Source organism: Rhagoletis zephyria, unplaced genomic scaffold (assembly GCF_001687245.7).
Source record: "Rhagoletis zephyria isolate East Lansing unplaced genomic scaffold, Rhagoletis_zephyria_1.1 Rzeph_scaffold_00594, whole genome shotgun sequence".
In the NCBI taxonomy this organism is placed as follows: domain Eukaryota; kingdom Metazoa; phylum Arthropoda; class Insecta; order Diptera; family Tephritidae; genus Rhagoletis; species Rhagoletis zephyria.
Genome location: NW_016157678.1, coordinates 91535 through 104424, shown reverse-complemented (window position 1 = coordinate 104424; position 12890 = coordinate 91535). Strand labels below are relative to the sequence as shown.

General features: G+C 40.6%; 1 protein-coding gene across 1 annotated transcript; it reads right to left on the bottom strand.

Annotated features, from left to right (window-relative positions):
- Positions 1–885: 885 nt before the first annotated feature.
- LOC108360621 (uncharacterized) lies at positions 886–6703 on the bottom strand. Its single transcript, XM_017612987.1, has 3 exons — positions 5065–6703; positions 4520–4869; positions 886–4458 (listed from the first exon to the last, which is right to left on the bottom strand). Exons 1-3 carry the CDS (start codon positions 6701–6703, stop codon positions 886–888), a joined length of 5562 nt encoding a protein of 1853 aa, XP_017468476.1.
- Positions 6704–12890: the final 6187 nt, after the last annotated feature.

Sequence of the window (12890 nt, the reverse complement as noted above, 5' to 3'; positions counted from 1 at the left end):
TGGTTTAAATCCGATAATTGGATCATGAATGAATTAACGATAATCTCAAATTTTTATATGAGAATTGAAGTCGGTTTTGTTTTTTGTTTGAAAATTACTTGTTCTAATTTTTAAGTGATTTTAATTTTAACTTTTCCAGTCTATCAACAATATATGATTGTTTTTATATAAACTGGCTAAATTTCTGTAATTTATGATTGTGCCAAAAGTGCCCTTGTGAATGAAAGTGTCAAAAATGGCACTATTCGAAGAACGTAAATCTATAAGAAGAGACAACACGTTAGAATTGTAACGAGTGGGAACATCAGGAGCGTGCTTTCTCTTTTGCCCAAATGCGTTTTGTGGTTGGATGAAAAGAGAAGGCACGCTCCTGATGTTCACACTCGCTGCAATTATAACGTGTTGTCTCTTCTTATAGATTTGCATTCTTTGCTCTATTGTGCCTACTTTTCCATCACTGGGTTGCCCTATGCACTTTTTTGCAAATTTCGGTGTTATTTGTCCGAGGGCTTGCAAATTTAATGTTTCCACTTCGATGGCGATTAAAAACATTTACGAACATTTACAAATGGTAGCGGAAGCATTTATTTCTATAAATGAACAATTAATAGGCAACAATAATCGACAAATACATTAAATAATGAAAGGTTTACTCACCGCAGTTTTTTCGCCCTCTTACTTCAGCAAATGACAAATATGGAATGAACAAGCGCAAATTTAAATGACAATTGGAGGGCTAAAAACTGGGTGACCCATATTTACGAATTACAAACTAAAGTGCTGAACACATTGAAAACGGCGAGTTATAAGATTGAGTGAGGAAATTCATAATGGCGCTACTCAATTTATCACATCCCCCACCCCGTGGAACGCTTCGTTCCACCATTATTCATCCGCCACGTCCAGGATGGCCAATTTGGATACAGGACGTCGTAACATACCACCGCAAGTGCGAACGTCAGCACGACGAACCTCACCATCAGTCCCCCTGTATACTTGCACCACTCTGCCACGGCACCAACCCCTTCTTGGTGTGCTCGCCTCACAAATTAGTACTAAATCGCCGACCTGTAATGCCCTTGCTCTGCGGCACCACTTAACCCTTCGCGTCAACGTTGGCAGATATTCTGCTATCCAGCGTTTCCAGAAACGATCTCGGTATTGACGTGATATCCTCCACTGTTTACGCAGAGTGCACAATTTCTTGATAGGATCCTCAACGCTCGGAGTGTTAGCCGTGTTCTCCGAGCCCAACAAAAGATGATTTGGCGTCAATGGTTCTTCCTCTTCGCTGCTTACTGGAACGTGGGTTAGTGGCCTGGAATTAACAACGTTCTCGACCTCGATTAGCACGCTTATCAGCGTATGCTCTCTCGGAGATTCTTCTTTCAGAGTATGCCACAGGGCTCGTTTGACACACTGCACCATTCGTTCCCACGCTCCACCTTCTGACGGATTACTCGGCCAGTTGAATATCCACTGAACTCCCCTCGACGACAGCTCGTCCTGGATCTTCTCGCAATCAAAGACTTCCGTGAACTTCTTAGCCTCCTTGTCTGCTCCTATAAAGTTTGTTCCGTTGTCAGAACGCAAACGTGCGGGTACTCCTCGTCTGTTGATAAAGTTGCGTATACATAGTATACAAGCGTCAGTCGAGAGATCCTGTGCCAATTCCAAATGGATGGCCCGCACCGTGAGGCAGGTAAATAGGGCAACCCATCGCTTCTCCGTTCGACGACCTATCGCAACGTTGATCGGCCCGAAATAATTGAGGCCAGTAAACGTAAACGGTCGGACAAATGGCGTTAGACGGTCCTGCGGTAGTGATCCCATTAACGGTGCAACTGGTTTTGCTTTCGATACTTTGCACACGACACAATTAGTGACGACGGAACGCAGAACTTGACGAAGTCGTGGGATCCAGAATGTGCGGCGAATTTCGGCGATGGTTGCCTCTGTGTTTTGATGAAACATCTTATTGTGTTTGAAAGCGACTATCAACTTCGTAACTTCATGACCTGGTGGCAGGATAATTGGGCGTTTGACGTAACGCGGAAGCCAAGTGGCAGCATCAATTCTCCCGTAGACCCTTAGCACTCCATCTTCATCAACATAGGGACTTAGTTGATGTAATTCACTGTCCCGCGAAACTGGTTGGTTCAAGGCAATGCTGTGTAACTCGACGGCATACGTTTCCCTTTGAACCAAACGACTTAAGGTTATTTGTGCCTTTTCAATCTCTTCTGCTGTTAGTCCATATGTTTGCTGGCTTCGCTTCTGCTTTCTGCATCTCGAAATAAATCTAAGGATATAAGCGATAGTACGTCTAAGCTTGGTAAACGATGAAAAACGATTAAAGTCGATTAGAGTGTTACGCGCAACCATTAACGCAAATTTCGGTTTGATCTCCTCGTCATCGTTACCTACAGTCTTTACTTTTGTGGCGGAGACAAAAACAGGCCAATGCTCTCGTATGTCTTTAAGAAATGTTGGCCCACTGAACCAGCGCGACGATGAGGAGAAGTCTATCGGGCCCTTGGTACGCGTAGCTTCGTCAGCTGCATTGTCGGCCGTGGGCACCCATCTCCAATTGCTCGGCTTAGATTCGTCAAGAATCTCTGCAACCCTGTGCGCGACAAAGGGCTTGTATCTGCGGTGCTCGCTATTTATCCAATGTAGGACGGTGCTTGAATCGCTCCATAGAAAAAACTCATTTATTTTTAACGAATGTTCCTGAAAGATAATTTTCTTTAACCTCACACCCAGAACAGCTGCTTGAAGTTCAAGACGCGGAATCGTTAGAGGCTTCAATGGAGCAGTTTTAGTCTTAGCGCTTACAAACGACATACCTATCTTGCCACAATCTGTTGTGTACCTCCAATAGCCTACCGCTGCGAATGCGTGCTCACTTGCGTCAACAAATATGTGCAGTTGCAATTGCTTTATAGTTTTATTGTCGAAATAAGGGCGCGGAATGTGGCATTGTGTCACGTTGGGAATTTGCTTTCGGAACCTCTCCCATGCTGAGTTGACTTCAACCGGAATATCCTCATCCCATCTGACCCGATAACTCCAAACTTCTCTTAGTATCAACTTCGCCACGATCGTGAAGTGGCACAAAAACCCTATGGGGTCAAATATCGACATAACAATACTAAGAAGTTCTCGTTTTGTTGGGCTTCTCAATCCATCCAAGACAGTCTTGTCAGTATAGTTGAACTTTACCTCGAAGTTGAAATCGTCACTGCTGGGTCGCCAATACATCCCCAAAACTTTTTCAGGTGAAAAGCTTTCTTTTCGTTGGATGTTCAGTGCAACTTCATCGCATCCCAGTGACTTTGAGACATCAGGCGAATTCGAGGCGAAGTGACGTAGGGTAAACCCAGCATGTTTATGGATGTCGCACACCTGCTTAGTGACTTTAATAGCTTCAGCTACAGACTCGAAACTGTCGACAAAATCATCCACGTAATGATATTCCAGTATAGCCTTCACTGCTCGCAAATTATCTGCGTTACGATGTTGCAAGGCGTTCATCGTCTTCACATAATGAGCTGCACATGGTGAACAAGCTGCTCCAAAGGTCATCGAAACCATTTCAAAAACATCTGGCGGCTTTGTATCGTCTCCTCCACGCCATAGAAATCGCTGAGCGCATCGATCATTTGGTTGAACTACGACTTGATGGAACATTTCCATGACATCGCCACATACTGCCACTGGGCCTTCGCGAAAATGGAACAGTATTGCGGGGAGCGGGCGGTAATCCTGTGGTCCTTTCAACAGGTTTGAGTTGAGTGACGTTCCATTCGAAAAAGCTGCCGCGTCAAAAACGAGACGCAGTTTCGTCGGTTTATTAGGATTGAGGACTGCAAAATGTGGCAGGTACCAGTTCCTCGGATGGTACGTAGTGGCTTCTTCAGCAAGCAGTTTGCGGGCGTACCCCTTTCTAAGATAACTTTCGATTATCTCTTTGTATGCTGTGGCAAACTCTGCATTACGTTTCATCTTGCGCTCAATGCCACACAATCTCTTCAAGGCCATCGTGTAACTTTCCGGCAACACAATGTCATCTGTTTTCCACAGCAGACCTACTTGAAACCTTCCGTTGATCTGTTGAGTAGTAGCTTCCAAGATTTCCTTGGCACGTATGTCCTCAGCACTTGGTATCGGGGATACAGCTTTCACACCAAAGTTTTCCGTTTCAAAATAGTCAGCTACCATATCGTGAAGTTCCGACTCCTTCGGCGAACACACCATCAGACACGTAGCATTTGGATTGGATGCTCTATTGGAAGGCCCAAAGATGACCCAACCAAGCTCGGTATTAGCTGCATACGGACCATGTCCTCCAATGCCCATGGTCTTAGTAGGCAACCCAAGGTGGCAGTGATCTAAACCTATAAGGAGCTTCGGCGTAACGTCGTAGTACAACAAATGATTAAATTTATCGCTACTCTTTAGATTAACCAAATCTTTTTACTAACAAGGTTTGCGTAGGTAGATTGAGATTGCTTACCCCGTAAACATTACGTAACTTATGCTTTTTCCCCAACCCGCGCCCATTTACATAAAGATCAACTACAATTGTGGGTTCCTGGATTGCTCTACCTCCAAACCACTGTATGTCCAGCTGCTTACGTTGACCACTGACGCCTAACACTTCCAGTATTTCTTTGTCGACCATTGTCACTGACGATCCCTCATCCAGTAATGCGTAGGTATCTATACTTTTAGATGGCCCATGAAGGGTCACAGGCAAAACTCTAAAAAGTAATTTATTGTTGGGATGGTTGTTGGCTTTGCAATTTAAAACTGCCTCATTTGTGGGGATGGAAGTCTGAGTTGTACTATTTGTCGTGGGCCCACCTGTATCTCTTGACCTTACAATTCGTTGTTCATGTAAAAGTTTGTTGTGTTTTTTACCACAGCCATTTATTGCACATGTCTTTCTTCTGTGGCAATCTCGAGTAGAATGGCCACAGTTTAAGCAACTAAAACAGAGTCGGTGTCGCTTAACCATAGACCACCGATCTGCTACGTTGGCGTCTAAAAGTCGCTTACACTCGAAAGCTCTATGCTTGGCACTACATACGGGGCACTTCATGGAACTTGTGGAGTTGTCACGTTGAATCTCAGCTACATGAAAAACTGGTCGACGTCGATATTCTCGCTGTTCATGGTCTAGTACAACGGAAACTAAAGCGGCAATTTCTGACAGCCAGTCACTAAAGTGTTCTATATTTGGATACGGTGAAAGGGTTGCTGCACGTCTGGCCCATTCAAACTTTTTGCTCATAGGCAACTTCCCTACCAACTCCTCCAAAAGCGTTGGATTAGCTAAATGGTGCCCACCATTGATTGATTTTAAAAATATAGCAAGATTTTTTGTTGTTGTAGCAAATTGCACAAGTTTGCCTACATTATTTTCCGAAATCGGAGGAATTTCTCGGATTTGCTTCAACTGGCTACGGATCAGAGTTTCAGGACGACCGAAACGTGCGCGCAAATGTTCAACGGCAGCATTAACATTATTTGGGTGAATCAAAAGGGATTTTACCACATCCCGAGCTTCACCCCTAAGGCACTTATAAAGGCGTTGATTATTTTCAAAATTCGTGTAACTATATGCCGCAGTCGACTCGACGTACGCTGTATAAAAAATTGGCCAGTCTTCCGGTTGACCAGAAAACTCCGGAAGGTCGATAAGTTTTTTGTGTGGAATTGTGGAACCGAAAATATTTAATTGGTTGTTCGCCGCTCTTTGCCGCTGTATAGCGGAATCAACCGAACTAGATGTAAGCGAGTTGGTATATGTATTATTTAAACTTGTTGAAGCAAATGTTGTTGGGTGTATATACACCGGTTGCGTAGGCATATTTTCTTGTGATGCATTGAAAAGCATGTTGCTGTCATGCTGCTGCATGTGTGCGGCAGTATGTGCTTGATTTGAAATTGTTGTTGGCACGGCGCCACTTTCGACCGGTGTAACTGTAGTGACCGAAAAAACGTTATTTGGCCTATCTGACAAATTCCTATCTTTCTCCAATTCTGATTTAGCTAACCTAACTTCTGTTTCTTTAAGTTGGCGCTGTAAAATGGCGATTTGATTTTGCATACAGACAAGCATGCTCTCTGAGGACTGCGATGGCGCACTGGCATACACTGTTGCGGGGAAGACTGACTCTGGATTGGCGACAACGGCTTCAGCAGAAGCGACGGTGGGAATGACGGTTGATTTCCCGACGGTACCATTATTGTGCGTGGAGCTGGCATTTGACTCCACTTGGGGCTCAGGTACAGGTTGGGCAGGGTACGTTTGTTGTTGGCCGAAGTTAGGCAGTCCAGAATCGTCTGTAGGGTTGTTCAGCAACTCTATGCTCGGTGCATTCGTGGTGGTGGCAGAGGGTATATGCAAAGTATGAGAGAGACTTACCTGTGGTGTTGATGGCTGGAGTGGTGACGGCGTAACAATAAAGGCGGCTGGGCTGCTCATGGTTGTAAGGGTCGTACTTTGTGGTTTGATGGCGGTTGCAGATCTGTTCCCTGCAGCAGGCACAGTTCCCGACAACGTGGTGACGGTTGCAGGTCTATTCATTGCAGCATTCACAGTTCCCGACAACGTGGTGGCGGTTGCAGATCGATTCCCTGGAGCGGGCACAATTCTTGACGTGACGGCGGTTTCATTTATTGATGATTGCATGTTTCTAGCGCTCCGGCGAGGTGGCGTGCGTTCCATTCGCGGCACACTTCAAAATTACTTCCCTTTTACAGCACAAGAAAAAAACTGTAAATCACAGGCCATGGCGGACTTCAACAGTTAGGCAGACAATATTCCAATGAGTGGCAATCACAAAATGGCGGCAAATTCGCAGAATTTGTGAAAACTGCGAAATAAAGATGTCATTTGTCCGAGGGCTTGCAAATTTAATGTTTCCACTTCGATGGCGATTAAAAACATTTACGAACATTTACAAATGGTAGCGGAAGCATTTATTTCTATAAATGAACAATTAATAGGCAACAATAATCGACAAATACATTAAATAATGAAAGGTTTACTCACCGCAGTTTTTTCGCCCTCTTACTTCAGCAAATGACAAATATGGAATGAACAAGCGCAAATTTAAATGACAATTGGAGGGCTAAAAACTGGGTGACCCATATTTACGAATTACAAACTAAAGTGCTGAACACATTGAAAACGGCGAGTTATAAGATTGAGTGAGGAAATTCATAATGGCGCTACTCAATTTATCACATTCGGTCTGAGCAAAAATACTGTGGATGGCGTAGCCAGAGTGATATACACAAGAAATGTTGTATATCTTTTACAAGGGTTATAATCCCTAAGCGCGGCCGAAGGCACAAGCAAGCGCAACAGGTGGTGGACCTAGCAAAGTGCATGTTTTCAATGGCTTGGAAGAAGCTGTTATTGCATTAACTGGATTGGAAACCAGCTCTTCAGGCATAGGAGGCTTGTGGTTCAACAATTTAACCAGAAGCTGACATAGATGCGCCCATGGCTACTATGCCGGACAGCTCCGCATATCTTTGTGAAATCATTCCCTTAGCGCGCGCTTACTCCGCTGTTATTGCAAATGCAATAGAATCCATCGTGTCCTTCAAAATATGTAAAATCAAACAATTTTACTATATACAAACAAGCGTTTCATGAGTGTTTTTTTAATTCCTTTCTACTTTCTTTCTGTTTTGAATCAATCTTCTATTGCCATTTAAAATATTTTAACAACCTTGTCATTGTTGAAACTATTAACGATTCGCAACTGCATTTCAAAGAAAAATATCTCATTTATAAACCTGCCTTTACATCCATCAATTCAATCGCTTGATATTTAGATACGTAGTGGATAAGACTTTTTATACGAATATAGAGTTCAGATAATTTCCGAAGGTAATTGGTAGAATTCTGCCTATACCAGTAACCGACGAGGTTTTTAAATGAATGAAGGTAAAATTGATATTGTCAAAATTTGGAAAGCCTACTCACATTGCTGACAAAGTGACTCATTACAACAAGCTGGAGATGTTTTCTGTTTTATGAGCAAAGAAACCTACCAAAATTTTAAGCGTCCTACCATCCTACCAACGAGAGAAAACCCTACCAATTTGATAGGAAAGCTGAAAACGGCAACCCTGATATGAAGAAAAACAAAGTGGAAAGGAATTAGAAAAACACTCTTCAAGTGCTTATTTATAGTAAAATTGTTTGATTTTACATATTTTGAAGGAAACGATGGATTTTATTGCATTTGCAATTATAGCAGCGAAGTATGAGCGCGCTATGGAAATGATTTCATAAAGATATGCGGGGCTGTCGGGCATAGTAAATAACCATGGACGCATCTATGAGCTTCTGGTTGAATTGTTGAACCACAAGCCATAACTCCTCCTATGCCTGAAGACAGCTTCTTCCAAGTCATTCAAAACTTACACTTTGTTAGGTCCACCACCTGTTGCGCTTGCTTCTGCCTTTGGCCGTGTTAGGGATTACAACCCTTACTAACACTCCTATTCTGCAACACTTTCGTAATCGGATTTTGCAACGAATCGTAGAAATGGAATGCTACAATCCGAATCGTACCTTCGAACTTTGGAAATTCGTAACAATGGCATGCCTAAAAACGAAGGAGTAAGAAATTGACAGCTTTTTCGCGAAATTTTGTACGAAAACAATACAGTGTCGGCAGCGAGACAACAATCAAAGAACGTAAATCTATAAGAGGAGACAACACGTTATAATTGTAGCGAGTGTGGACATCAGGAGCGTGTCTTCTCTTTTCATCCAATAACAAAACGTATTTGGCCAAAAAAGAAAGCACGCTCCTGATGTTTCCACTCGTTACAATTATAACGTGTTGTCTCTTCTTATAGATTCACGTTCTTTGCAACAATTAAGCAAAATGATGTAAGTCGATGTGTGCAGGAAATATTAGTGGTGTTCTTTTAAAGAGATAAATTTTACTTTCGCATATACATATATTTTTATCCACTGCTTTATATAGACGAACAAAAAAGTATGTTTGTTGTCCCTTATCGAGAAACTTGGGTAGGGTTCAGTTATTTGTGCAATGATTTTGGGTTGTTGTATCCAATTGCATCACCCTAATCTAAAAACTTTAACGAAGGCAGAAGCAACCACAACCAGGTCGTGGACCTAACAAACTGCATATTTTCAATGGCTTGGAAAAAGCTGTTATTGCATTAACTGGGTTGAGAACCAGTTTTTCAGGCATAGTAGTTATACATCCGTATGCAGTAATCCGAATCTTCGTAGTTACGAATTCGTAGTGCCGTTCCGAAAAATCGAAAATTGGTGTGCTGTAATCCGATCCTAATTATCAACGGAACTGCCAGCTAAAAGCGCGGAGTTCGAAGTTCTTAATCAGCTGCTTTGACAGAAACAAATCAAAATAAATATATTGTCTGTTCCAATTGCAGTCCGGTTTACCGGATTTAGTCAGAACTAACAGGAAGTCGTTCCTATTGACATAAAACCTGTAAGTGGGAACACCTTTGAGAGAGTAACTGAGAAACTGTTCCTAGTCAGAAGTTACAGGATTTAGTCCGGAGTTTTTTTTTCGTGTAAGTTCATGAAAAGTGTCAAACGATCAGCTGATTTGCGTGTGCAAGCAAAAACAAAAAGCGGTGAAGGCAAAGAACCTTATATTTGTAAAAAATGGAAGTAAACAACGAAATGTTTGAATATGTATAGATTTTAATAATTATTTAGTGATATTTCAGCCAAATAAGTGTTGTACAAATGACATGTAAACAAACCGACTGACGTTTTTACAGGAAATAGTGATTTTTGCGTTCCCGTGCACTTCTGCATCTGTTCTTCTTTTACTCTCACTTGAGAGAGTAAAATTGTAGTTTGACAGTTCCACAGGTTTTAGTCCAAAGTTCAAAGGAACAGACTAATAATCGCAAGTGAGGGCGTGTGTGAATCGGTAACAACCCTGCAGTAAATCGCGCTAGTTCAGAACTATCGCAGAACTAGCTCTTTAAGAGGCGGTACTGGTTCTCGATCTATCCCAACGCAATGCTTTCAACTGTCTCTTTTTTACATGGCGATGTCCTACGAAGTGAAAATTGCCACCTCTGCCGAACTTCCGAACTAGTTCTAAACTGATTACATTTTCGACAATTCCGGGACAATAAGTTTTTTATGAGAAAAAATTTTATAACTAGATTACTGGATATTTTTTTCTTTTCTGAACTGTTTTTTGATTTTGGACAGATTTGCGACAATAAGTTTTTTATGCAAAAAATTTTGATTAGATTTTTTGATATTTTTGTAATTTTTTCTGTTTTTTATAGATTGCTTTTTTTAATTTTTTTATTCTTTTATTTTATTTATATTAAATTTGATAATTCTCTCTTCAATTTTTAAGCGGAACTCAACAGTTTTAATTTACTAAATATGAAAATCAACGAAATGAACTGCCTCCACCACGATTTGAGCTTGCGATATTAGAGTCGGAGCTGAGCTATTTTAGTATTGTACGCAGCGTTGCCGGATTGACGATTTCGTCGTAATTTTGACGTTTTTTTAGCTCAATGACGTTTTGATGAATTTTCCCCCGTAATGACGATTTTTTTATTTTAGTTTTTCACCCTAATTAAATAAATGTACATGTAAGTATGTACGTAAAAAATTTTTTAAATGATAACGTAATCCAAAATCCAACGATGCATTTGTTTAGTTTTGTTCTCCAACCATGCTTTTAGTTATATTAAATTTGTTCTAGAATTGGAACAAAATCGTTAATTTGCATTGCTGACTCTGATTTAAAAAAGAGACAGAAAAGTAGGAGAGGGAATTTGATTTGTTCAGTCAAAATAATCTATCAGTTAATAAATGCTAATGTTACACTAAGGGTCTTCACAGCCATTTTGGTAGTTTTGGTAATTTGCTGGTTGACACTCGGTAGTTTTATCAACTGTGAACGTCCTTTTCAGTTTTCTTTTGTTAGTCTGGTAAACTATTGGCGATTTCGTTTCTACAAAAAATGTTGCCTTCTCATCGCCCTCTTCTTAGTGTTTGTGCGTAGAGGGCAAACTAAATCGGCATATGTTTATCAACAACAGAGTCGTAGCTTTTTCTTACAAAAAAAAAAAAAAAAAATTGTAACGGCGGTGGGCGGATTTTAAATTGAGTAAATATCGAACAGCTGATTGCTGTTTACCAACTACCAGAAAAATTTGTAAGCTTCCTTCACGATAATTCGGTAACCAGTACACCGATAATAAAATAATATAACAAAAACAAAATAGGTGTATTGGGAAAATTACCGAACACCGAGTACCAAGCTCGCTGTGAAGACCCCTACTTTAAAACTGGATAAAAATCTTCAAAAGCTTCAAACCAGTGGAGTTCAACTATTTAAAAGTAGTTGTGTTTTAAATTGTAATTTTAAATTGTCGTAAACAATTGCAAATCCACTTTTATTAACCCATATGCAATGTGCGTTCCATTTGGTTTCGTAATGTGTGGTCATATTTATTCGGCTGTATCAGTGGCGGATCCAGCGGGGGGCTTTGGGGGTTAAACTACGTGTCAGTCAGTGGCGGAGCCACGGCAGGTGTTTTAATACATAGACGCCATATTAAAACACCCCCCGTGGGTCCGCCACTGACTTACACGTAGTTTAACCCCCAAAACCCCCCGCTGGATCCACCACTGGGCCGTATGCACAAAACCTAAGCAAATGTTTTTGTTTGTTTTTAAATTGTAGATCTTTTACTCAATTTGTTCAAATAAATTTAAGTTAAAGGTATGCATACGACTCATTGCATATGATTCCTTTGTATTTTTCATTTTGTTAATAAAAAAAACCATAAACAAAAATTATATTCAACAATTTATATTGAGCTCGAGGCCGTTTTTAAACGAAAATTTATTGTGGAAAGCAACAATAATTTGAAAAAATGGTAGAAGTGATAGCTATTTCGTAAATCACCACATTTCCTCATCAGACTTCTTTCAGTAGGATTCGAACCGACGATCCCACTGACTCAGCCAGTTGCCTATGCACCGTGCTAAGTACGCCTTGTAAATTATCGTTTACTTTTTTCCACTATTTTCATTTTTGTTATGTCAACACAATCAAGCGCAGCTATTCCGCTGCAATTCACTTGATCATGTGGTTGTTGGTATTGTTGGTTTTTGCTAATAATTCTATTTTTAGAATGTTTAACTTTTAGGTGTGCTCGTCCTTAAGTTATTTGTTTTTGTTATTTTTTTGGCCTTTTATAAAAATTATATTCAACAATTTATATTGAGCTCGAGGCCGTTTTTAAACGAAAATTTATTGTAGAAAGCAACAATAATTTGAAAAAATGGTAGAAGTGATAGCTATTTCGGAAATCACCACATTTCCTCATCAGACTTCTTTCAGTAGGATTCGAACCGACGATCCCGCTGACTCAGCCAGTTGCCTATGCACCGTGCTAAGTACGCCTTGTAAATTATCGTTTACTTTTTTCCACTATTTTCATTTTTGTTATGCCAACAGAATCAAGCGCAGCTATTCCGCTGCAATTCACTTGATCATGTGGTTGTTGGTATTGTTGGTTTTTGCTAATAATTCTATTTTTAGAATGTTTAACTTTTAGGTGTGCTCGTCCTTAAGTTATTTGTTTTTGTTATGTTTTTGGCCTTTATAACAATTATATTCAACAATTTATATTGGATTCGAGGCTGCATTTTAAATGCAGCAAAAACGCTGCATAAAACGGCCTCGAATCCAATATAAATTGTTGAATATAATTGTTATAAAGGCCAAAAACATAACAAAAACAAATAACTTAAGGACGAGCACACCTAAAAGTTAAACATTCTAAAAATAGAATTATTAGCAAAA

Bases quoted from the DNA above. Each gene is read 5' to 3' on its own strand.
- LOC108360621 (XM_017612987.1), bottom strand. From the start codon at position 6,703: ATGCAATCATCAATAAATGAAACCGCCGTCACGTCAAGAATTGTGCCC. The intron at 4,870-5,064 runs GTAAGCGACTTT...CAAGAGATACAG, and splicing joins CAAGCATAGAGCTTTCGAGT to GTGGGCCCACGACAAATAGT. The intron at 4,459-4,519 runs GTAAGCAATCTC...GTTAATCTAAAG, and splicing joins AGTTACGTAATGTTTACGGG to AGTAGCGATAAATTTAATCA.